The 24,784-nt window shown below is 32.1% G+C and overlaps 9 protein-coding genes, 2 non-coding genes and 1 further gene across 11 annotated transcripts, besides 4 other annotated features; 6 read left to right on the top strand and 6 right to left on the bottom strand.

The window, feature by feature from the left end:
* Window positions 1-766: 766 nt before the first annotated feature.
* Window positions 767-2,182, top strand: Kpol_1061p23 (uncharacterized protein; the record flags this gene model as incomplete). Its single annotated transcript, XM_001645407.1, has 1 exon — window positions 767-2,182. The coding sequence occupies one exon, from the start codon at window positions 767-769 to the stop codon at window positions 2,180-2,182; it is 1,416 nt and encodes a 471-aa protein (XP_001645457.1).
* A 648-nt stretch (window positions 2,183-2,830) lies between these two features.
* DPH5 (diphthine synthase) lies at window positions 2,831-3,733 on the top strand (the record flags this gene model as incomplete). The annotated part of the gene is made up of 1 exon (XM_001645406.1): window positions 2,831-3,733. The coding sequence occupies one exon, from the start codon at window positions 2,831-2,833 to the stop codon at window positions 3,731-3,733; it is 903 nt and encodes a 300-aa protein (XP_001645456.1).
* A 515-nt stretch (window positions 3,734-4,248) lies between these two features.
* On the top strand, window positions 4,249-4,719 carry APS1 (Aps1p; the record flags this gene model as incomplete). The annotated part of the gene is made up of 1 exon (XM_001645405.1): window positions 4,249-4,719. The coding sequence occupies one exon, from the start codon at window positions 4,249-4,251 to the stop codon at window positions 4,717-4,719; it is 471 nt and encodes a 156-aa protein (XP_001645455.1).
* A 361-nt stretch (window positions 4,720-5,080) lies between these two features.
* On the bottom strand, window positions 5,081-6,907 carry Kpol_1061p20 (nucleobase cation symporter-1 family protein; the record flags this gene model as incomplete). Its single annotated transcript, XM_001645404.1, has 1 exon — window positions 5,081-6,907. One exon carries the CDS (start codon window positions 6,905-6,907, stop codon window positions 5,081-5,083), a length of 1,827 nt encoding a protein of 608 aa, XP_001645454.1.
* A 1,903-nt stretch (window positions 6,908-8,810) lies between these two features.
* On the bottom strand, window positions 8,811-12,134 carry UME6 (DNA-binding transcriptional regulator UME6; the record flags this gene model as incomplete). The annotated part of the gene is made up of 1 exon (XM_001645403.1): window positions 8,811-12,134. One exon carries the CDS (start codon window positions 12,132-12,134, stop codon window positions 8,811-8,813), a length of 3,324 nt encoding a protein of 1,107 aa, XP_001645453.1.
* Window positions 12,135-16,558: 4,424 nt separating this feature from the next.
* Kpol_1061p18 (uncharacterized protein) lies at window positions 16,559-18,400 on the top strand (the record flags this gene model as incomplete). The annotated part of the gene is made up of 1 exon (XM_001645402.1): window positions 16,559-18,400. The coding sequence occupies one exon, from the start codon at window positions 16,559-16,561 to the stop codon at window positions 18,398-18,400; it is 1,842 nt and encodes a 613-aa protein (XP_001645452.1).
* Window positions 18,401-19,435: 1,035 nt separating this feature from the next.
* Window positions 19,436-19,510: a sequence feature (similar to Tkp4 protein; correction of possible frameshift sequencing error).
* Window positions 19,436-20,329, bottom strand: Kpol_1061p17 (the record flags this gene model as incomplete).
* Window positions 19,514-19,777: a sequence feature (similar to Tkp4 protein; correction of possible frameshift sequencing error).
* Window positions 19,781-20,104: a sequence feature (similar to Tkp4 protein; correction of possible frameshift sequencing error).
* Window positions 20,108-20,329: a sequence feature (similar to Tkp4 protein; correction of possible frameshift sequencing error).
* A 200-nt stretch (window positions 20,330-20,529) lies between these two features.
* Kpol_1061p16 (Tkp4 protein) lies at window positions 20,530-21,288 on the bottom strand (the record flags this gene model as incomplete). Its single annotated transcript, XM_001645401.1, has 1 exon — window positions 20,530-21,288. One exon carries the CDS (start codon window positions 21,286-21,288, stop codon window positions 20,530-20,532), a length of 759 nt encoding a protein of 252 aa, XP_001645451.1.
* Kpol_1061p15 (Tkp4 protein) lies at window positions 21,263-22,111 on the bottom strand (the record flags this gene model as incomplete). The annotated part of the gene is made up of 1 exon (XM_001645400.1): window positions 21,263-22,111. The coding sequence occupies one exon, from the start codon at window positions 22,109-22,111 to the stop codon at window positions 21,263-21,265; it is 849 nt and encodes a 282-aa protein (XP_001645450.1).
* A 300-nt stretch (window positions 22,112-22,411) lies between these two features.
* Kpol_1061trna4 lies at window positions 22,412-22,483 on the top strand. Its single transcript has one exon. It is a non-coding gene; the product is annotated as a tRNA-Arg (tRNA).
* Window positions 22,484-22,504: 21 nt separating this feature from the next.
* On the top strand, window positions 22,505-22,576 carry Kpol_1061trna3. The gene has a single exon. It is a non-coding gene; the product is annotated as a tRNA-Asp (tRNA).
* Window positions 22,577-23,039: 463 nt separating this feature from the next.
* Window positions 23,040-24,632, bottom strand: MRX18 (17-beta-hydroxysteroid dehydrogenase-like protein; the record flags this gene model as incomplete). Its single annotated transcript, XM_001645399.1, has 1 exon — window positions 23,040-24,632. The coding sequence occupies one exon, from the start codon at window positions 24,630-24,632 to the stop codon at window positions 23,040-23,042; it is 1,593 nt and encodes a 530-aa protein (XP_001645449.1).
* Between the last annotated feature and the right edge of the window lie 152 nt (window positions 24,633-24,784).

Below are 24,784 nucleotides of genomic sequence, written 5' to 3'. Positions count from 1 at the left end.
TCACCGAATCAATAGACTTAAAGGTTTTATTTAATGTTCAATTTTATGCCAATCCTAGTCCAATCCCAGTCCAATAAAACCAAAGTTCTTGTTTTAAAGGCTTTGGTTCGTCTCCAAATCCTTTATTTTAATCTTGTTGATAGTTCCATTTAAAATATCCATCTTCATCATTGCATTGCATGTTCTCTTAACCGTTATGATTCCAAGTTTAATAATAAATGATGATCTCTGAAAGGAAAAAAGAACAACCTTGATGATTCTTAACTGTTTCCAATTAAATGGATCATTATTGTTGATGTTTAATGGTCATGTTCTTTAGTTCCTCTTATTTGATTCATCCGAATGTTGATGGAAGTTCCCTTGTAGATTTGATATCAGTATAATGTGAAGTTTGTCGTAACTGTTTGTCTCTTTTAGTCATTGGAGGTCTCAATTTTTGGGATGTTCTCTAGATCTTGTTGTTGATCTTCAATCAAGATGTCTTGTTTCTGATGGGGAATTGTGAATAGACAAGGTGTTGATTTTTTGTGATTATTTGCTTTTTGGGTATCTTGTAGTTGTTGCAGTGTCTTGTTTTCAATCGAGCCTTTGAATGGCTTATTTTCATTTGTGTCAGTTATTGTACTATTTAACAAATACTAGGATAATCTATTTAATTGATATTGGTTAATCGTTAATATTGTTATTGTTTGTTGTTGTTATCACATATTTGATTTGATAATATATCATAGTTTATTGGCACTCTTTGCACTGGCTGCGAGGGAAAATGTTTGTCGACTACTCTGGATTACAAAGATTTCAACCAATCAATGAAGAATTTTTGAAACAGTACATCAAACTGTATCAGTTCTATAAATTGCCAAGTATTCAAGAAAAGATATATATGGTTAATAATGAATTAGAAAAAATCAATAAATCAAATTCGTTGATCTATAACGTATCTCTAATTAAGATCGAACAGATTTTTTGCCTTTCAATATGTTTGCAACAAATGATTAAAATGTCAGATATCATCAAAAGATGCCCTACTATTTATATATTAGAATTACAAGTTCTATCATGCTCACAATTCAAAAAATTATATTTTGATTATGAAGACAATAATCATCATGAAAAAGATACAGTAACAAGATTGATCATGGAGTTACGTAGAGAGTACAGAAACTTGACCATTGAATTGTATGAATCTGTTAAAAATTTGATTATAACCTTGAAACCAAGAATTGGCGAATCCTTCAGTTATAAAAATTGGAATATTCTACAAAAATTTATTTTTTACAAGATTAGTGGTGATAAAATGAAAAAACCTCAAAATATAAATCTAATAAAGATTAAAAATGCAATAATGAATGAACAATTAATTATGGATGACAATTTCCAAAATATCTTTAAAAAATTCCAGTTTTATAAATTTAATATATCGAAAATTAATCAACAGAATTTAGAAAATTTTAATTATGAAAATTTAAAGTTAATTAAAACTTCAAACAAAATTTCATTATACTTGAAAGATTCAAACAGAATATATTCCATTCCAAACCAAAAAAAATCAATTAAAAATAAAAGCACTGCCAAGCAACCTGCTTTCTTAGAGTTGTTTAAAGAAAACCAACAGCAGCAGCAGAAACAGCAACAACACCAAAATCACCAACACGATACTTATGAAAATGAAGTCCAAAATGTAAATAACAAAGAAAATTATACTGGAAACGATTCCCACGAAAACATTCATCAGATTACTGACGTACCATCTACCCAGTCACCAAATATCAGGTCAGATATTTTATGGGTTAAAAAATCTAAACCGCTGGGTGAAATTGATCCTAATAGATATTCGAATTCGAGTTCAAAATATTTATCAATAGCATCATTACCATCAAACTGTGACTCAAAAGAAGAATCTAATAGCTCCATTAAAAGTGAATTAGAACCAAGAAGAATATCTAAATCAAGATTTTCTGATGCAAATACTTCAATCATTAGCTTTAACGACCAAGCAACCTCTAATTCCGAAAATGACAGAATTTATAGCTCTGCTGACCAAACAAGTGGTGAATATAAAATAAAAAGTTTAGAAGATCTGACCTTTAAAGAATTTTTAAGATACAAATTTACCAAGAGCAAACAGAAAAAGACAGAATCACAAATGTTATTCTATTGCTACGAAAAAACACCTCAGTAGGATCATTCCATTCGCAAACAACAACATCCTCAATTAATGTCAAACCCACTTATGTTTTTGGTTATATTTTTTTTTTAAAAAAAAAAAAGATACCTTATTCTTACCTAATATTCGATTCCAAACCCAAAAATAATATCAACAATACACAATTCAAAAAAATTCACCATTCTTATTATTAGAACCCAATCAAATCCAATTGCAATTTTTTAGAGAGTCTGTTCTATTTTGTAAATGGGCTTTCAATACCTTTTTGTATTCAAATGCAAACCTTATCAATATCCAAAATTAATGTAATCATAATGATTTTAATAATTTAATAAAAATATCCTAACTCAACTATAAAATTGTAAACCTACAAGCAATAACAACTACCACTTAGACATGTACCATATCTTGAATCAAATAAACTTTTTAATTGTTTCATTATATGCACTGACACTTAAATATATTGGCTATTACGTCTTGTTGTAGTGAAATTTTATCTTGAAAAATTTTATAAGCAATTATATAAAGATGAGATGAGATGGGATGAGATGAGATGGGATGAGATAAGTATATAATAAAAGTTCAATTGTGATTATTCTTCTGTAGAGTGATAAGAAACTGAACGTGTGAGGGTGTATACGTAACGTACTGTTCTAATTTATCATGTTGTATTTAATTGGTTTGGGTTTATCTTATAAATCAGATATCACAGTTCGTGGTTTAGAAATCGTTAAGAAATGTTCAAGAGTTTACTTGGAACATTACACAAGTATCTTAATGGCAGCTTCTAAAGAAGAATTGGAAGAATTTTATGGTAATAAAGTTATTTTGGCTGATAGAGAGTTAGTTGAAAGTGGCGCTGAAGAAATTCTAAAAAATTCTGAAACTGAAGATGTTGCATTTTTAGTTGTTGGTGACCCATTTGGTGCAACAACTCATACTGATTTGGTATTAAGGGCTAAACAAAGTAATATACCTGTTGAAATTGTTCATAATGCATCTGTCATGAATGCTGTTGGTGCTTGTGGTTTGCAATTGTATAATTTTGGTCAAACTATTTCAATGGTATTCTTTACTGATAACTGGAGACCAGATTCCTGGTACGGTAAGATCATGGAAAATAGAAGAATTGGTTTACATACTTTAGTTCTGTTAGATATTAAAGTCAAAGAACAAAGTATTGAGAACATGGCTCGTGGTAGATTGATTTATGAACCACCTCGTTATATGAGCATTTCTCAATGTTGTGAACAATTGTTAGAAATTGAAGAAAGCAGAGGTACCAAAGCTTATACTCCTGATACTCCAGTTGTCGCTATCAGTAGATTAGGTTCTGCTGGCCAATCCTTTAAATCAGGTACCATCCAAGAATTATCAGAATACGATGCCGGTGAACCATTGCATTCGTTAGTCATCTTAGGTAGACAATGTCATGAATTGGAACTAGAATATTTGTTGGAATTTTGTGATAACAAAGAAAAATTCAGAAATGATATTTTACAGGATCAAGAATACTTCAAACCTGCTCCATGGGTCCCACCAACTGAAGAAGAAGATGAAGATTAAACAAAAATGTTCCATATAAAGAAGTCGTCTGAATGATGTTTTTAGACATACCCTGGAAATGAATTAAAACAAGGAAAAAAAATTTAAGAAAATTAAACTAAATTAATGTGGAGAGGTCGTGTATGAATAAAGAGCTCGTATTAGTATATGTATATATCATATATTATTTCAACAATAGACTATTAAATATATAGTTTTCATGGCATTGATCACTGTCGTTTCTTTAAGTATGAATACAGTTTATATGGTGATATAAGAGATAATTGTTACCCTGCCTTTTTTGAAAATACATAGATATCATTATATACGTGTTTGATAAATTATATCATTTCGAAATTCATATTAACATCGAATGAATTTAAAATAAGGCACTATGAAAGCATGATAATAATTTGGTCTAAAGCTGAACAAAGAAACCAGTTCGAACCTCAGAAAGCTATTAGATCTCTGGAGGTCAATATTTGGGTTCAATTCGTTTGCTTTAACAAGGGATTAAAAATCAACACTTTTCCACCATGACTCAAATTAAGTATATGCTATTGATTTCAAGACAAGGTAAAGTAAGATTGCAAAAATGGTACGTTTCTTTACCAAATAACGAAAAGACTAAGATTATTAGAAATTTAACATCAATTGTGTTGTCTAGAAAGGCTAAAATGTGCAATATTGTTGAATTTGGAGATCATAAAGTGGTATATAAAAGATATGCAAGTTTATATTTCGTTTGTGGAATAACACAGGAGGTTGATAATGAACTGTTAACATTAGAAGTAATACATAGATTTGTTGAGACCATGGATACATATTTTGGAAATGTATGCGAGTTAGATATTATATTCAATTTCGAGAAGGCTTATAATATATTAGATGACATGTTGATGTGCGATGGATCACTAGCAGAATCGAGTAAAAAGGAAATTTTAAACCATGTAAAGACAATGGATACCATGGAACACAATGATCATTTGGATAGAGTATTAAGTTGATTACAATACCTGTTTATAACCTGGGACTTAATTTAAATAAGATATGTAAAATAGAAACAAAAAAAGTAACGAACTTTTAATAAATGCATTTTTAATATTAGTTAAATACAGATTAAACCTGAGACCAAAATAAGAAATTGATAGTTAATTGTAACGAGGTGATTAAATTTAATAAAATGATTTTTATTGTGTTTATTTATGTAAAAATTTGATTGAAATAATGATAGGTAGAAACAAACCTTGCTTCTATCAACGAATGACAAATTATTGTTATCTAGATATTAATAATTAAATGATTAAAAGTGAAAGACCTGGTTACCTCGCCAGGATTAAAATGTGTCTGATATTTTTTTTGAAATGACTAAGCATCTGCTTCTTCATCAGTTGAAACTGTTCTGTAATTTGTTTGAACTTCCAAACCAGCTTTGTCACCATCTTCTTTGTCACCTCCATCTTTAACTTCGGTTGTTGTAGAGGAAGTTTCTTGGTAACTACTATTGGCGTCGTAGTGTTCAATAAGATCAGTAGCCATGTGTCTGTCGATTTCTTCTTGAGTGATTTCACTGAATGGAATCATACCTTTTTTTCTAGCCACTTCATCAGTAAGAGCGCCATAATAATCTTTATCATCATGAGGAATTGTTACTTTAATTGGGAAGAAGTAGCACAATATCCAATAAAAAAAGAATGAGATGGCAAATGAGAAGAAAGAATCACCGTAATAGAAGTTGACAATACCTTTATTATGGAAATAATCATTGTTAACTTGCCAAGCAATACCTGGTAACCCTGGAGCCATACCGACGACCATCGCAGCAACCGCTCTCCAATTGACACCCCATGTGAAGTAGTATTCGCCATGTAGCACGAAGGCTTGAGACACAGAATACTGTCTTTTTCTAATAATCAAGTTATCACAAATCATAACAGAAATAATTGGTGTCATAATAACACCAAATGCACTTGTAACAGTTAAGAAAGTAGAAGAAGAGTTATAGAAATTCCATGGCTGAACAGCAACAGAAACAGCAGCAGTTAATAATGCACCACGTCTAATATTGATATATTTTGGTAATAAACCTGCTAAATCCATACCACTTGCAAAACCGGCATTAGAAATACTATAACTAATTTGAGACATAGTGAAAGCCACGCCACAGAAGAACGAAGCAGCACGGCCACCAGCAGAATAATTGTCATTTAACCAACGTTCGAAGAAACCAGTTGGCATCCAAATAAGTTCGCCGTATAACTCACTACTAGTCGACGCGCCAATAATACCAAATACAGGAACAATAGTGGTTGGAATCAACAAGGCCAATATGGTACCCCACCAGATTGCTTTTTGAGAAGAACCAAATCTTGAGTAATCACTTTGATTAACAGAACCTGGAGAGACACTACCAAACCAATATGAAATCATATAAACCCAAGCCCAACCTCTGGCGGAACCTTGGGCGGTAGTTTTTGTAGATGTGAATAAATCACCGACTCCACCATTTTTATGAGTTAAATAAATGACCATACCCATCATTGAGAAACAAGTGGCCCAACCTGACCAAATCAATAGATATTTCATTTGATATGGTTTCATAATATAGCATAAAGCACAAATGACATGGAAGATGAAAAACCCAATAATTTCTTTTGTAGTCATAGCGACATGGGAAGATAGAGTATTGGGTAAATTTAAATAATGATGAGACCATGAGTTAATAATCATATTAACACATAAACCACCTTGCCAGGCGTTTGAGCCATAATTAACAACACTCATTAAAATTCTGATCAAAATACCGAACCAAGAACCATAAATACCAAAAACAAAACGTTGAGATAAGGTGAAACCTACTTTCCAATCAAAACCTGGGTAGGAGTTTGCCAAAGTGAACATGATTGTTAAGACGTCACCAATAATGAAAGTACCAATCGTTTCAGGATAACTTAAACCGACACTTAAAGCGGAGGAACCACTTAACCAAGTACCGACACCAAAGGAGATGATACCCCAGTAACCGAAGTTAGACCAGAACCCCCAAGTTTGATTTTCTTTTGGAATTGGGAATAAATCTGGATTCTTCAGTACACTGACAGTTTCTCTTTTTTCAGTGGGAATTTCAATGAACCTCATAGCTCTTGAGAAAGTTTTTCTAAACCTCATACTGGGTTCGTTATTCTGTTCTGACATAATTGATTAAAACCCTAGGAACACTGTATATTTAATTTAGAAACTACCAATTTGTCGATATTCAAGTAGAATTGTAAATGTAGTGATATAGTGATGATATTATACTTTATATTATAAGAATAATAAAATTATATCAAAAGGAATATATGTTAAAAATCGATAATTGAGGGAAACAACTGATGAGGCACTCTTTTATACATTTCCAACTAACAATAAAAGTGCCAAAACCAAAGAAAATATTATTCAGGAATAGGGATATTAATTAATTTAATTTAAATTAATTAGACATTCGATAAATGAAACGTAAGATTAAGATAGCAGGCATGAGAAGAAGTCAAGTGTGAATCAGGAATAGAGAGTTCTCATAGTTTCCAATAACAGCCATATGAAAAGGATCAATGAATATATCGATGAGCAACCACGAATGCCTCAATAAACATTAACAATGTAACTGTACTAGAACCATTATTAAAATTTTTCATCATGAAGATAGAAAAAGAGGTAGTTACACTAACAGACACAGGGACTAATCAATATTGAATCTCTAATATCCACCGCTACATTATTTATCGATCGACCTATATGTATGAGAATGGCTTCATCTATGCAAAATATGATATGAAAAATAATATGCAATTAACAGGAATATCTTATATTACTATTAATGACTAGTGGACAAACGAAGTAATCATTAGAGCCAACCCCATCCAAGGAAGAAAGAAAAAAAAAATTCAAAAAAAGACACACAATTGGGATCTTATTCCTAATAACGACTCGATTCTCAACCAACATCAACCCAAGAATCATCTATTAAAAAGCTATCAAACCATATTCAAATAACTGAAACATTATGATTCTTTTGTCCATTAAACAGAAATTGAATAATTCATGATGCCAGTATAATTAGGGCATAACTCAAGTTATATTATCATTATCATGATGGATAAATAAAATAGCTTATAATAACTCTAATATTATTAATATATACTTAGCTTGATATAAATCAAAAACTAAACTAGTTTAGTTGACCTTGAACAGTACCAAAATAAGAATAATTTAAATGTAAAACTATAGATTCTCATTCTTTATCTTGATATTAGTTCGACTTATATATATAAGATTCTTGTTATATGAGTTAATGCGGATATGAGGATTTAGTCTAATTTAGAATTCGATTCTCGGCCGAGAGAGAGAGAGAGCGGAACAAGTAAGATTTGGTGATGAGGTAGCCATTTTGATATCGAACGAAGTTTACATTCTAGTAGTGAACAGAGTTCAGCTACACGTTCAAGATTAGAGAATAATCGGAATTTATCATTGGATGTTAATGTTATCTTGTTGTTGGTCAATGGTTTAGATTTATATCTTGTTTTATGGAAGTAAGCTGAAGCAATCATATTGTGGGGACGATTGCTGAACCAGGAAAGTAAAACTATACAATACAGGCTTGATTAATTAATGTCACAAGTATTTTTTTTGTTATTTAGGAAATTTATATATGTGGGTACATATATTTATATGTTTATATACGTATATTTGGGTTTAAATTATTACCAAGGTTGATCGAATGGAGTTTATGTGGTTGTTTATGTTTAATCGGAATAATATAGAAACAAACCACACACAAAAGGTAAATAAATAAATACACGAACAAAATAAAACAAAACAAAACAAAACAAAACGAAATAAATGAAATAATGTTACAGAAAATGCGTTATTCGATGTTGTCCCACTTCCTACAAACCCATACAATGGTTTATCTTGAAACCACCTTTATCTTTTTGTTTCAATCACTTTTTTTTTATCTTTAATTGTTTGAAGATAATCAGGAAGGTTTAGAATGGAGGAAATAATAATACTAACAATGATAATAATAATATGATCTTTTTCATAAAAGAATGAATTAAGTTGGTGGTCTTTTCCTCATTGCATTTCTTTTGGCTTCTTTGGTCTTTTTCTTTATTTCTTCTAACTTTTGTTTTTTCTTGGCTGGATCAGAAACAAATTCTGGTTTATTTATATGATAATAACACTCTAAATTCAAACGTTCACAATTATAACAATTTGGCTTTTCTTCTGTACATTTCTTCTTTCTTAAACGACATATCCAACAGCCATTGCGAGACCTTGTGCCAATATTTGGCTTCTTCTCAGTTTTAGGTTTATCCTTGCCTTCAGTTTCTGATGCAGACATCTGAGAATCATTGTTTATAAATTTAACTTCGGCTACGCCAGATTGTTCATCTTTAATTAGAGGTTTGGTCTTTACATGTTCTTTATCCCTTTTAACCTTTTTCGTCGATGCGTTAGGAGCAGGTCTGCCATTGATTCGTTTACCATTTTTATTCCAAGTCACCTCTCTGTAGTTACCTGTCTTTGCAGATGTGGCTGGATGGCCATTTGGATAGTTCTTGCGACCTGAAGAATTTTTAACGTCACTGGAAGCGCCAGCTGTCAACGAACTCGACCCATCCTCTTCCTCGTCATCGTCATCATCATCCCAGATGGCATCATCATCTTCATCTTCGTCGTCAAATAATCTTTCTCTGTTTTGTATCCTTATAATAGGACGTTGGTAGTTCTTTGAGGATAAAGAAGACGAACCTGGTCTACTTGCACTCCCTAGTGAGGCGCTCCTGTTGGTGAATCTAAATGGGGAGGATCTCATATTTGATAGCACAGCAGCGGCCGTGCCCATATCATCATCGACTTTTGGTGAGGTTGATCTTGGATTAAACAATAATCTTGATCTTACGCCGTCTAATTTTGAATTTATAAATTTTGGAGGAGGAGGAGGTACATAATTCTCTTCTTCTTCTTCTTCGTTATTATTATCATTAGTATTAGTATTTTTGTTGTTGTTGTTGTTATTACTGTTATTATCATTATTCTCGACATTTCTATTGGAACTATTAGAATTATCATTTTTGTGAATGTTTGAAGAAATTGGCACATTTTTGTGTTTCTTCATATTTTTTGATGAAGATTTATTATTATTTTTCTCTTCATCGGTGATTTGAGGGGGTTTGATATCATTAACTGCAGTTCCATTGTTGGTATCTTCGATTTTTACTTGAATATTTGTTTCACCATGCTGAGCAGAGCCGAATATGGCGGGTGTATGATCGACCGTGAAGTCAGCAGCTGGTCTGCTACTTGCCGAACTACTACTCAAAGACAAGGCTGATCTTGGAGGTTGGGAAGAAATTAGATCACCAGAAATGGAGTACCTGCTTCTTTGTCTGTCGCTATCTCTACTGCTTATTTCGTGGAATCTATGATTTGAAGGAACATCTAATAAGGAATATACTTCGTCACCACGTTTTGAGCTTAACCAAGAGGTGATATGAATTGGGTGATCATTTGATGATAGATTCCCCACTGTTTTCTTGCTATCGATATATAATTTTTCAGGAGGTATACCATGATTAAATTTATTTGTTGCAGTTGAAGTAGTTGTAGTTGTAGTAGTGGCAGCTGTGTCTGTGGAAGTAGTAGTTGTAGTTGTTGTTGAAGATATTTTATTTTCATCAGGAGAATTGTCTTTTGAATTCATTTGAGTTTGTATTAATTCATGTCTTTCAATTAAATTACTTTGTGGTTCAGAATGAGAACTTTGAACACCACTATAACTCGAACTCGAATTCGAACTGGAACTGGAACTTGAACTTGAACCAGAATCGTGATTGGGAATAGAGTTAGAGTTAGAATTAGAATTAGAGTTAGAATTAGAATTAGAGTTAGAATTTGAATTTGAACTTGAACTAGAACTTGAATTCATAACTTTACTAGAAGTCGAAGAATCTTCACCCCAAATAGTTTTCAAATTTCTACTTCCATCGAGTAATTCTCTATCACTTGTCATATTATTTTGTGTATTTGAGGAATCTAGAATATCCTTTTTGATCGAGTCAGCGTTATCGCCCATAATAACAACAGGAGTAGAAAACACTCTAGATCTGTGTTCGCTTGTGTTATTAGCCTTTAAACGCAACAAGTGAATATCAGGAACCTCTTTAACAGTAGAAATATGTTGCCTAACCATACCCTCACTTATTGTATCACCATTTTGATTAGTTCGAACATTATCCTGAACTTTACCTGTAACTTCGATTTCGTCTTCGTCTTCGTCGTCGTCATCATCGTTGCCGCTGTCGCTCGTGACAAATGACTGCATGTGACCGTTTTTGCGTTTTACAAAATTGTTTCCAACAACGGCTGCTGGATTATTCTTACTGTCACACGCACCACTTGTAACGACAAAGCCAATTGGGGGAAAAATTTTCCCGCCATTATAGACTGCAGCCCCCTTGGTAGCGTCGTGACCGCCACAACGATCATTTTTTCCCACCATAACAAATTCACCATGTTCATGTTCTTGTTCTTGTTCTTGTTCTTCGTCGTGGTTCTTGTTGTTGTTCTTGTTGTTGCTGTTGCTCCTATTGCGGTGGGTTTGGGTTTGTGGTTTTGTTGATTTTTTTGTGCCGAGCAACGACGATCTTGGCGGCTGCGTGCCGCCAGGGGGTGTTATTTCTGCAGTGTTGTCTCTGACGGCACTTGTGTTGAGGGTGGCGGTGGCGTTCTTGTTGGCGTTGGCGGTGGTGTTAACAGCAGTGACCGATGACTGCAGCTCTTCTTGTTCTTGTTCTGGTGATGCTGGTTGGTGTTGGTGTTTTCCCATACTGTCGAGTGAGTACGGTATCGAGAAAGAAGATGATGCGTTTGAAGGAGGGAAACGACGTAAAGCTGAGACATCGTGGTTGTTCGAATTAGTATGGCCAGTTGGTGAAGTAAACGGTTGTTGCTGTTGCTGTTGCTCAACTGCTGATGAAGATGTAGTGGAATTACTAGAATTCGTATTGGTGCAACTGATAGTGCTATTGATGATATCTGGAGATGAAATTGGTGGGCTTTGTACCGGCGTGTTGTTCGGCGCAAACGTGGGTTTGGTAATGGCGAGTAAAGGATTGTCATCAAAGGATGATTTCACAGAATGGATATCACCGCTATTATGTGTGATAGTCTTGTTTCCCTGTATTTTTGTACTCGTTGCATTATTGGTGTTTTTTTCAATTCCCATCTTACCACCATCATGTAATGGTGCTAACAACGGATCTTGCATCGATGCTGACCGTGATCTGGACCTGGACTTCACCCCAGTATCACTATCAGAATCAGAAGTTATACACATGTTAATCACACTATTGTCGATCATAGAAGATACCATGATCTAAAGAAATCGTCCTTGACAATTAGGGGATATAAATTAAAAATGATAAATGATAAATGATAAATGATAAATGATAAATGATAAATAAAAGAATTTAAAGTACAATAGAAATAATAAATAAAAAGTAAATATATAATGATATACAGTCCCCAAACACTCTCTATTCTCCCCTCCCTTTCACTTATTCTTTTTCCCTGTATTATGAGAAATTACGTGCTCCTTCTTATATAACAATACTATAGTCAAGTCTAATTAAAAAAATAAAAAATAAAAAATAAAAAAAAAAGAAGACATTAAAAGATAGAAAAGATTCATTGACTGGAAGAAATCTTACTTTCCTTTTTGTACTAAATCCAAGAAAATTAAAAAAAAAAAATAAAGGTCTCTTATATTCTTGCCCATCAACAGAAACATACAGTTAACAATCAAGAAAGTTTACAAAATAAGCCTAACCTATTAGCGTTTTGATTTTATTTTATTTTTATTGTTCTTTTTTTTTGTCTATCGCAACTCTATCTAGAAAAAGAACAATACACAAGTTCACACACTCAGTCTACCTAATCAATGCCAATATCAAATGCCATGGCGGTTCATCTATCAACTTCTCATTGCTCACTACCCTTTTCTCCCTTCAAAATCAAATCAAATCAAATCAAATCATCATTCTACAAACTTGAGATACTTCAACTTTTTTATTCTTGTAGCTCAGAAGTTAAGCGATGAACTAAATAGTGGTGGGTTCAGTCGCATGTAAGTTTCAGTTCTCAAGGAAGAAAAGAAATGAAACTCTTGCACCAACTAGTCTTATTCCCAGTCTCAACCTTGTTTGTTTGTGTGTCTGGTCTATCATTAGCTATATGTATGATGATGATGATGATGATGATGATGTATCCTTTATTCTGTCCCTCTCGGGTACATCTCATTCATTCGTTCATTACGCGTTATTTTCCTAATTTTATCAGAATATGCGATATACATACAATGTACCACTTATTGTTTATTTATTTTCGTTGCTGCCGCGTCGTTCTCCAGCGACAAAATTGGATAAGCAAGATTGGCATGAATTTATTTGGTGGCGGAACAACAACGTGTAGTGTAGTGTACCGTGGTTTGTTTTGGAGATGATTGATTGTTGGAATGGCAAGGAGGGTAACGTGTGTGGTCTGTCGGCGGAGTTTGAAATGCGGTTCTGATCTGCTCCGCTCCATTCCATTCCATTCCGATATGTTGTGTTATGGTATGTTCTTGGTGGATTGGGCGGCTAAATTCATTCTTTTTCTCTTTGTAGACGTTCGTATGGGAAATATACGAGCATTAGGGATCGTCTCTGTTGTTATACGGGCGAGACTATGAATTGTTCAGATTTATTTTATACATTAGAAAAGTTTTTTACTACTGCTAAATACTACTATATAACGGAATCTGATATATTAGAAACAATGGAAATAGTAACAGAATAAAAACTATTTAAATATTCTTGTTCACTTGGATGGATTTTATTGATGTTGCTATCATTATTTGTTACTAGAATTCTCTTCTGGTATGAAATTCACACACCTTGCAAATAGATTCCAGAAAATGGTACATATTTGATTCAAACTTAACCAATAATAAACAAGGCTTCTTGTAACTGCTCATTTTTTACATAGCTAATTTACATGTACTTTTCATCGTTGATGTTACAAGAGTACAAATTGACTACATACTAACTAGCATTACAAAGATTAAGCAAAAAGAGGCAATTAAAATTCTTTATAGAATATGTCGACTAACGGAATAAACTTGATTTGGTTAATTGGGAGGGTTACTACGCAAGTATAAGTACACTCCAAAGAATTCAACAATCGATTAAAGTTTGCCCTTTTCCTTTTTAAATCTGATCTTGAAAAGTCAATTTCTAAATTAGATCTATCTCTAGATGTCATGAAAGATCCGTAAGACTTTGAATTTAATTATTCTTAATTTAGAACTAAACCGACCTTCCAACCCACATTAAAGGTCTGCCAACAAATATTTCAACGATGGTATAATCTACTACTTTTTAGTTAATATTTCCCTTAATGGAACAATTTTTTTCTTTAATTTCAACGTTTTTATTACATAACCAAATTACGTGATGTATCACCTTATATGATTGCGTCTTATATATATCTGCCATAACTGGTTGTAGTACTCTCGATATAACGTTTTCGAAAATTGGTTCATACCTACTGAAGTAAATAAATACTTTGGAACTAAAACGATGATGACGATGAGTTAGTTAAACTTAGGATGATTCGAATTCTGTATGCTTTCTTTTGAAATCAAGAAAGGGAAAATCGATTATTTTCGAATAAGAATAGTTTTTAACACTAAATATTGACTGTCTTGAAGTTATAATCGAGAACTAACCTAAACTGTCAATACAATTGGCAAGTATTCTCTTTTATATTAGAATATGATTTTAATATCATTGATTGAACGTCTTAGAACTAAATAAAACAGTAGTTATTCACATCCAAGATACGTCCTCCCATTACGCGGTGGGTTCTACGATGAAATTATATAACTAGTCTTCTTGGTCTGAATCATCTAATTCACTAGATTTAGTTATAATGAAGGAAATAATCTGAGAAAACAAAATCAAGTATTTAAATGGCTATCATCACGACAAATAATAGCTTACAATAATATCGATAATGAATGCTATAATGTGTGGGAAACTAGCGGAAGAATGAGTAGTACATATCTGAATAAGCAAGCGATAATACTATAAATTATTGATTCTTATATCAAAAAAAAAGCCCTCTTATATGGCAATTTCTGTGTTCAATTAAATACACTAGAGCAAGTAAATAGCCAAGCGGGAAATAAATCATCTAAAATTGTTCAAATCAACTCAGAGAGTCGACTCAATTAATTTGGGTTATACCAAGAACTAACTAATTACTAGGAGAAATAACCTCTAATGTTTCAATTTAACACTGTGAAATTGAATCTTAGATGGAATTGATCAAATTTGGTTGGCTTATCATAAATGTGGGTTTCTCCACAAATATCTAAAATTTTCGTTACGATTGTTGATGTTTCTAGGTTCTTTAAAATATCGACTCATGTCATTTCGAAACTTTTACCTTTAATATATGAACAAGTAATAGTATCTAAATCCAACCAAACTAATCATCATTATATCTCGAAAAGGCTTAGCTCAGTTACTAATCTTGAATCTTCAAAAATAAATTCAAAAAAAAATAAGATCGAAACTGCATGCATGCATTAATTGGTCTTAGTCAAACAATTGCTATCCAGTTTAATACTACATTATTATTATTTTTCCTGTCAATTCTAAAAAAGAAGAAAGAAGGTACATAGGGTCTGCATCTCAATACGTTAAGTTAAGGACAGTATCGTATTTTTAAACAATTTTGTATTGTTTAAAAATTCAAGATTAAAAATCAAGAACAATTGGTTAACAGATCGATCCATTGATTGTTAAAATCAATTTCTTTATTTTTGCAATCTATCCATTCGCTTCAGTCTATTTTACTTTCTGGTACCACTGTCTCTCTACTTTCCTCTACCTCCCTCTCCCTCCATTCCTTTTCTTTACCTGCAGTGCCATTTCCTATTTATTGTGTGTGGACGTGGGTCTCTCTCTCTTATTGCCTATATCTATCCCAATTCATCTTTTCCTTGTCGTTTTAACTTCTTCCCTTTACGTTTCCTTTTTTGAATCAATTTTTCATTACCACATCATCAACATCCTCCATCTCCTTCGCTTCCCTTCGCTTCCCTTCCCTTTCCTTACCTTACCTTCCATTCAATACAACGTCAGAAAAAATTTCACTACAACTGGTAAGAGAAGCTAACCAAACCTTATTCGTTTCGAAATTGCATTACATTTTACATCTGTATTTTCCAGTTTTGGTAAAACTCTTTGTTTGTTCGATTCGAATTTCAAAGGGGAAATTGATGATAATTTTTCAAAATTTCCATCTTTTTATAGTAGTATAGTGATTGAGATACTAGCCACTTCATTACGTTTAATATCTATCATCAATTAATTGAATTATTCTATTTAATCTGTTGTTAGATAGGATTTTAATCTACGTTCAGGTTTGAGTTGGATTCTTTTTATATTTCAATTTTGCTTGTTCATTTGATTAATTATTTATTTAGTCAGTTCCACCCCCCCATAATCCCCATATCTAAAGAACCCATCTGATTTCTAATATTTGATCTGGATCAAATATTGGTTTTGTTTTTGCTAAGTCTTACTGTTCGTTGTGTTTTAGTATATTTATTATTTTATTTTTCTTTGCTCATTGGTTTTGAGATTCTTAAAACTGTTTACAGTTATTTTACAATCCATCTGTTGATATACTTACCTTTGTTCTATTGCAAGATTGATATTGGCTCAGTCGTAGATAGATGTTCATAAAATGGTGCCGAGTGACAATTTTCATGCAATTGATAGCAATAACAATACCAACAACAATATCAATAACAACCAGTTCATCGATATAGAGGATGATCTATCTAATAAAATAATACACCATCATCAAGTATGGGCTAGCAAGTTATCGACACCCACTACTAATGAATCAGACTTACAAAGAACTGAAGATAATGATAGTTCCTTAAGTGTATCTTTGTATGGACAAGATTCAAGTGATATTTCATTAGCAAATGACCAAAATTCAAAATCTTTATTACGTGCAAGAAGAACGATTACTCAGGACTCCTTAATTAAATATATACCGTTCAGGGCAAATAACCATTCACAAATTTTACCTGTATCGCCATTACAACTTTTAGATATAAATGAAGATCTATTATTAGAGGCAAGCAATTCTATTCTATCATTGCCTTCAATGGTAAATAATTCATTCACTTCCAAGAGAAATGGGGAAAATTTTAATAAAGATAAAGATCCTTCAACGCATTCATTGCCTGTAATACTTAAATCAAGAAATAACTCAAACAATAATAACAATAATGATAAAAGATTATCTAAAAATTCTGAACTGGCAATTTCAGAAATTAAGAAAATGAATGAACGATTAGCCCAGAGGAAAAAATCACAAAGAAGTGATATTTCAAATTATGTCCTTAAGAAAGAAAGAAAAATGTTTCAAAATAAAGTAAATGGGAAACATGTTAATTTTATTATTGCAGATAATATGCTAACCGGTATTAAAACCGCAGGTTTAAAAGCAATTGATACAAAAATGGAAGATAAAAAATTAACAATTACAGATTTTAATATAGATAAAAAATTTGCCTTTGATTACTCAGGCGAAGAAAATGTACAATCTTTTTCAAATCAATATATGTTTAAATTTAAGGATTATTCTCCAAATGTCTTTAACCATCTACGAAAAAATTTTGGAATTGACTCAAAAGATTATTTAATTTCCTTGACTTCGAAGCATATAATGAACGAGTTAAATTCTCCTGGGAAAAGTGGTTCCTTCTTTTATTTTTCAAGAGATTATAGGTATATCATCAAAACAGTTCATCATTCTGAACATGTACATTTAAGGAAGAACTTAAAGATATATTATCAGCATATTTCAGACAATCCTGATACTCTGATATGTCAGTTTTATGGATTGCATAGAATAAAATTACCAATATCATTTGAGAATGTTATTAGAAACAGAAAGATTTATTTGGTCGTTATGAATAATGTTTTTCCTCCTCATTTACCAATTCAAAAAACATATGACTTGAAAGGTTCGACCTGGGGTCGCATTACAAGCGTTACTAAGGATGAGAATAAAGATGAAAATGAATCCGAAAGTTCGAATGTATTAAAAGACTTAAACTGGCTCCATCAAAAGGAAAAAATACTTTTTGGACCTTTAAAGAAAAGAGTCTTTCTACAGCAATTAAAAAGAGACATAAGTTTACTAAATACAATGAATGTAATGGATTACTCGCTCTTAATAGGGATTTACGATTTAGATGGTGATGTTGAAACTGATGAACCAGTTAAAGAAAAGTTAAAAGAAGAGGCTCAGTTATATTACATTAATAACTCGAATTTTAACTATTTTAAAAGGGACGAAGGTGGTATTTTAGCCTCTGATAATCAAGATAATAACCTGAGTGTCATATATTACATTGGTGTTATCGACTGTTTGACGAACTATTCGATTGTAAAAAGATTAGAAACTGTTTGGAGATCTTTAAATCACGATCTTAAAGTAATAAGTGCCATACCTCCTCAAAATTATTCCAATAGATTTTATAAGTTCATTGAGAAATCAATAGAATAAAATAAATGCATTTCAAGGACACTCCGTACGTTTTAACTCATTTATAGTGAGCGTTCCTTCACATAACACTATAGATAATGATATAATTATTGTTTAATAATTATTTAATGATAAAAGAGACGCTATAATGCTTATATTATGAAATTAGTTTTAATAGCGAAATCTACTACATGACTGATTATTTAGTAAATTGTTCTATCTTGTTGACAGGTATTATATTAATGATAAGTAGATTTGCTCTAAAGAAATTCTCTAAAATGGTAATTTATTTTTCAATAACTACAGTATAAGGTCAGTGCAGCATATTTGAAATTATATATGATCTCTTGAATCTAGTTCTAGTTAAACGTTGATTTCTTTCTTCTGATAGATTACAAAGAGTATAGATTAGAGATAACAGGGTGTTGGTAACTTCATATTACTATCGCCTTAATATGTGTGTACACTTTTTCAATTTATAAATTGGTTAATGATAATGGAACAAAAGAAGATGAAATGTTATATATTGAAGAAAGTGTATATATTCCATGAAATACCAATTTGAATGACTAGGTCAAGAAGACATCCGAGTGCAATCACGAGAAGCAATAGCAGAGATGGATATTGTAAAAAGTTTAGAAGAGGAGGGATTTGAAGAATTAAATATTCAACCTTTAAATGAAGAAAATACAGAGTCAACTACATTAAATAAGACATTCATCCCTCAGGTATGATAAGTCGCCATCTTTTATAGAAGCTAATCATCAAAATATTCTTGATAAGACGGAAGGATCATAGAATGTGATATTAAATCCAATAGGGGAAATCGAAAAGTTTTTGACAATATCCACCTTCTCTTTTTAAAGATTCTCCACCAAGATCTCTAAATGTTTTGAATCATTGCTTTCTTCTAATTCTTTGCATTTATTTATATAATTATTATGTGTTGATGGTTAGAATACCTGCTGTTCTTTTTGTTCTGTTACTTTTAATATATCTCTTTCCATTTCAGCATATATTTCAATTGGTATTTCATGGATTCCACTTTCTTTAATATCCAAAACTGTTTTGATCTTTGCATAGCATAATTGCATTAACTCTAGGAGGTTGTGCCTTTCTGCTATTATGTTGCTACACAACAGTTTGTGCACCAAAAAATATGAAACTATGTAGCATAATTTTTAACGCATATTTTGAAATGACACTTAAAGGAGCATTTTTCGTCTTCATTTTGTAAGTACACTTTCTGACATTAACTGCAGCTTTTGCAGCAAAATTCCAGTATTTGAGAGGCACCCTAGACCGAATAAATAGCGTCCTAATGTCCGTAATAATTATTGTAATTCCCCATTCTGCCCTGGTGTTTGTTGAGTGATCTTGTGCTGAGGTGAATATTCGTTATATTCCATATTCAGCACAAAGATCAATCATTTCAAGGTTGTCAAATTCATTCCCGCGATCCATGATCAGTTCTTGAACTCCACGACCAAATTGAGTTTGAATATACTTAATATTCTTTTCAATATGTGCGGTAAAAGGGATCATATCCATACTGTTATTAGTAGAGATTAAAATGTATCTCGAAATATTATCAATCATCATTAGCATATATTTGTCATGATTTGCAGGTGTTAGTTTAACAGGTCCCAATGTATACAGACTCCATGATAAACCAGGTTCTTTAATACTTGAGTAATGATTCATCGTATCTGTATAATGGAAATTTCACGTCATTTTTTCAGTATTGCATGTCTGACACCAAAGGTTTTTGTTCGTTTTAAGTTCCTTAATCTTATCAAGATCATAGAAAGTGTTATTCTTGACAGATTCTTGAATAACTTGAGATGTTAAATGATTTAATCTCAAGTGCGCTTCGAGTAGTGATATCTCAGGCCGTTGGGCCTTGAAATTTGGTGGTCTAACCGCTCTGAGTTTTTTAGTTTTCTTCTTTCAGTGATAATCGTGTATCAGTTCTTTCGCTGGTACCCAGACTGTGTCGTCAACTTTTGTTGTGTTTATATTGCAATTGGTTCTTATTTTCATTCTTTTTTATGGTTTCTATCATGTTGGCATTTTTAATTGTCTGATCATTGTGCTTTAGACCTGATTCTGCAGTATGTAAAACAACTTTACTCGTGTTCTATTCTTCCCTATTCATTCTGCCTAAGATTAATTGCTGCCCTTGAGTTGCAATTTTTGGTACTATGGAAGGTTGAATCACAATGACTACATTTCCGGATTTCTACCTCAAACAGATTTTGCATATATCTGTTATCTCTTATAGTATCTGAAATCAATTTTACATATTTAAACGGTGTCAATTTAATGGTTCCCCTTGTTTCTGTCAATTGTTCTAAAAGTACTCTGGTGATTTCGTTTAGTAAGAATGGATGTAAACAGGTCTGTATCTTTGATATGAAATAGCTATTCGTGAAAATAGGTAACATTGACGTATCAGTACTATAGTATTCGATGTTGATTAGTTTAATAAATCTGTTTTTCATACCAATTATGTCTGTACAATACAAATCCACATATGTATTCCTCCATAGTTTTTTTTTGTATCCTGATGAATATTTATCCATGAATTCACTTTTTAAACTGTTGTACATATCCACTGCGTAAAATTCATATTCAATGCTATTCTTCAATGTATTATTCAAACTTTTCTTTATTGCATTTTTTACAATATAGTTTTCTTCTGAAGTCAATGCCAGAGGGTCGAGAATGGTAGTGATATCATGAAACTTCCAATGATAAGTGAATTCTCTCAACGATTTTACCCATTTGTAAAATTCATTTATATTGTCCAACTTGTAATCAAGTTTGGCTGTCGAGTATTTATAAAAGAATTTCGTCTTTTGGTTGTTTTTGGTTAACACTTCATAAAAAATGGCCACCATTTTCATCCTTATATTCGATGAAGTTTACTTCATCATATTGATTAAGTTCTTCAAAAGGGTAATCAGATGATTTTTTGTAATTTTTAATTTCAGTTTGGGTTTTGTTTTTGCTGTTATTAATGTTGGTTGTTATTTCAATTATATTATTAATATTTGATTTTTGATTATATTCATTTTTAAAATCCTGGATGAGCTCTCTGATATCTTTGATCTCAGTCATCAATTCTCTAGTTTCTTTAATTTTAATTTTGTAGTCGACATTAGCTTTTAACCAAATATTCTTTTGTTGAAGTTTGATCTGGTCGATCTGTTCTTCTAAGATCTGAATGAGTTCAAGGTTGATATCCATTTCTGCATTGATTTCAGCTCGGGGTTTGTTTTTGTTATTATAGACAGTCTTTTCAGTTCTTTCAACTGCTGTTACTGGTATGTTTTCATGTTCTGTTTTAATTGTTATGTTATTAATGGAGTTTTGATTGTATACAGCATTCTCAAGTCCTTCAACTTTTAACGCTGGTATGTTCTCAGAATTGTTGTTTTGTACATTGTTAATATTGTCAATTAATCTTATTGTTTGTTGAAGTTCGTCAAATAATGTTTCGAATTGTTTTAGTTTTTCAGTATTATTTAGTTTATTATTAGTCCAGACAAGCTTTTGTTCTTTCTTGTTCTGGCGGATCTGTTCTTCTAAGCTCTGAATGAGATCAAAGCTGTCATCCATTATTGCCTTAGTTTCAGCAGCGCTACCATACTGGGTTATAGGATTACTCGCAGTCATGTTGTTCATTCTTTTACTAGATAACTGGATCGTTCTTTTAGTTTGATACATAGTTACCTATTATAGTATATTACATAAGGTTCTTATATACTTTGAGATGCGTTGAAGCTTTTCCCATTCGAACAAACACTCGTGACACATGATGATATCGCTTTAATAAGAAAAACACAAATAACCAATATCAGCAAATTTCACTATATTTTAGGTTAAAATGTCTATAATTGGATAATAACTAAAACCTTACCATTCTGAAATGATCAATCAAAACATTTGGAAAATATCATGTGAATTTTGGGATTCAAGTTTGTATATCAGTTGTTATATTTTCTGAAAAGTTTTCCAAGAAATTAAGCTCGCGTGGCGTAATGGCAACGCGTCTGACTTCTAATCAGAAGATTGTGGGTTCGACCCCCACCGTGAGTGCTTTGTTTCTTCTTCTCAATTTCCGCGATAGTTTAATGGTCAGAATGGGCGCTTGTCGCGTGCCAGATCGGGGTTCAATTCCCCGTCGCGGAGTATTTTTTGCTATTTTGTAATCATAAACCTTCTCCACATAAGCTGTGCAAATTTATCTCAATGTCACTTGATTATATAAAGTACCAAGGTGTCAGCTAATTAATTATATCATCATAGTGTAATTGGTTCTTTTGGAATAAATATAATTATAGAAAAGAAACTTTATTGGTTCTAGTCATATTTCCTAAATTAAAAAAAAAAGGCAATCAATAGAATCAAAATCCTTGATCTAGTGATATTATTCCAGTAAAATAATTAGTTTTGAATTAGGCATTTTTCAAATTGTACTGTTCTGATTTTAAATTTCATGAGCAAACCAAAAAAATAATATTAAATTACCTAATTATATAAATTTAAATGAAATGGGAGCAAAAATAAACTTGTACATGTATTCTTCCATTTATTAGTCCATATCTGTTGATCTGAAAAAATAGATACTATCATTTGTAAGTTCTTTATTTCTTTAATATTTATTAAACTCATCCAAACCTTTTTGGTAACCTTGATCCCATTCCCACATATAAGAACTATCTCCCTTCAATGCAATATATTGTCCTCTACGTAGTTTGGTCCAGGATAATGTTCTACCAATTCTTGAATTTCCATATTGAGAGAATGTTTGGACATCAGATGCCGCCTTGTATATAGCATCTGCAAATCTCCAATGCTCGAAATAAGATCCTTTACCTTTCCAATAATTTATATGATCTTGGTATATCCTTTGAACTTTCCCCCAATCTATAGTAATACCAGATCCCTGAGGTCTTCTTGGGATATTATTTTTACTCACTTGAGGAACAAACCCCCATTCACCACCATTACCTATTTGAAATTTCAAAGTCCAAAAGAACCAACCCCAACTTGAAACTTGAGAAAATATTGCAACCTGCGTTTGACCAAATTGTTTTATTAAATCAGCACGATTACCAGATGTACGATTCCACGTTTGTTCATCTAAAACACAACTGAATTCACCAGTGAGGAAATCTGCTGATTTCGAAGGATAATTAACAGTCGAATTTAAACTACTGATAATCTGTTGGGCAGTCTTGGATTTATCAGAAGATGAAAAACATCTATATATGTGTGCATCCACTACTACAGTTGAAACCAAATTGTTTTGCTGAACCCATGTACCCTGTTGTTCTGGCCACCATCCATCTGAAATTACAACAGGCAATTGAGGATCGATAGCACCTATTGCCTTAGCCGATCTCAAGTAATAGTTGTGTTCGTTGACTGGTGTATTGTTCGTATCTGCTTCATTTACTATTTGTAAACCTATGACGTTTATATTGTTGATGCAAACATCTCTTGCAATGAATGGTAAGATTTGGTTCACCATCTTACTGATATATGTTGGGTTTTTGAAAAAAGTAGGCGGATTATTTATAGATCCACTAGCATCAGAACTATTAGCTCCACCTGGAAGACCATGGACATCTACTAGTATTCCGATCCCATATTGTTTAGCCACGTAAATTAAATTTTTTAATTTATCCCATGGAGCAGCTTTTTGATAAACTGATTTTAATGGAGCAAATGGAGTACCATCAACAAATTGGCCATTATTTACGTGCCAATAACCGATAGGTACTCTTAAAGCTGTTATATTAGCATTATTCTTCAACCAATTCCAATCCAAGGTGGAGATGTAATTTGTATAGTGTGACGATAGCTTTTGAGCAGTAACATCTACACCAAAAGCGGTTAAATTCCTATTAATAGCATCTAATTCAGAAGCACCACCTTTTTCGAAAAGATCAGAGTATATCCAAGATTCCAAAAGGAAACATGAACCCAAATTTACACCATAGTTGTATCTCCATCTGAAGATATCTTTAACGTTTGGAATAGTATTAAAAGCAGGGGTTGTAGAAGCTGCAGGATCAGTTACTTCAAGAAGAGTTGAGTCATCTTCAGTAACAGAAAATACTACTTGATTTAAAGCTCTTTGGTTTTGAACAGACATATGAGGTGGTAACTGTTCAGGTTCAGGTTCAGGTTCAGATTGAGAATTACTCTTGAAAAGTTTCTTAATGTTTCCAATAGTCATTTTATCTTGAATTAAAAAATGTATTGTGTTTTTTTTCTCTTGAGATATTTGCAATTGCGCTTATTTTATGTTATTATACCTTTATTATCAACTTTTTGTTATCGTTGGTTTTACTATTATTTATTCTTATTCTTTCTTATTCTTATTCGTAT

The sequence above is a fragment of the Vanderwaltozyma polyspora genome, genomic scaffold (assembly GCF_000150035.1).
Source record: "Vanderwaltozyma polyspora DSM 70294 KpolScaffold1061 genomic scaffold, whole genome shotgun sequence".
NCBI classification, from domain to species: Eukaryota; Fungi; Ascomycota; class Saccharomycetes; order Saccharomycetales; family Saccharomycetaceae; genus Vanderwaltozyma; species Vanderwaltozyma polyspora.
This window is presented reverse-complemented; position numbering and strand designations above follow the sequence as displayed.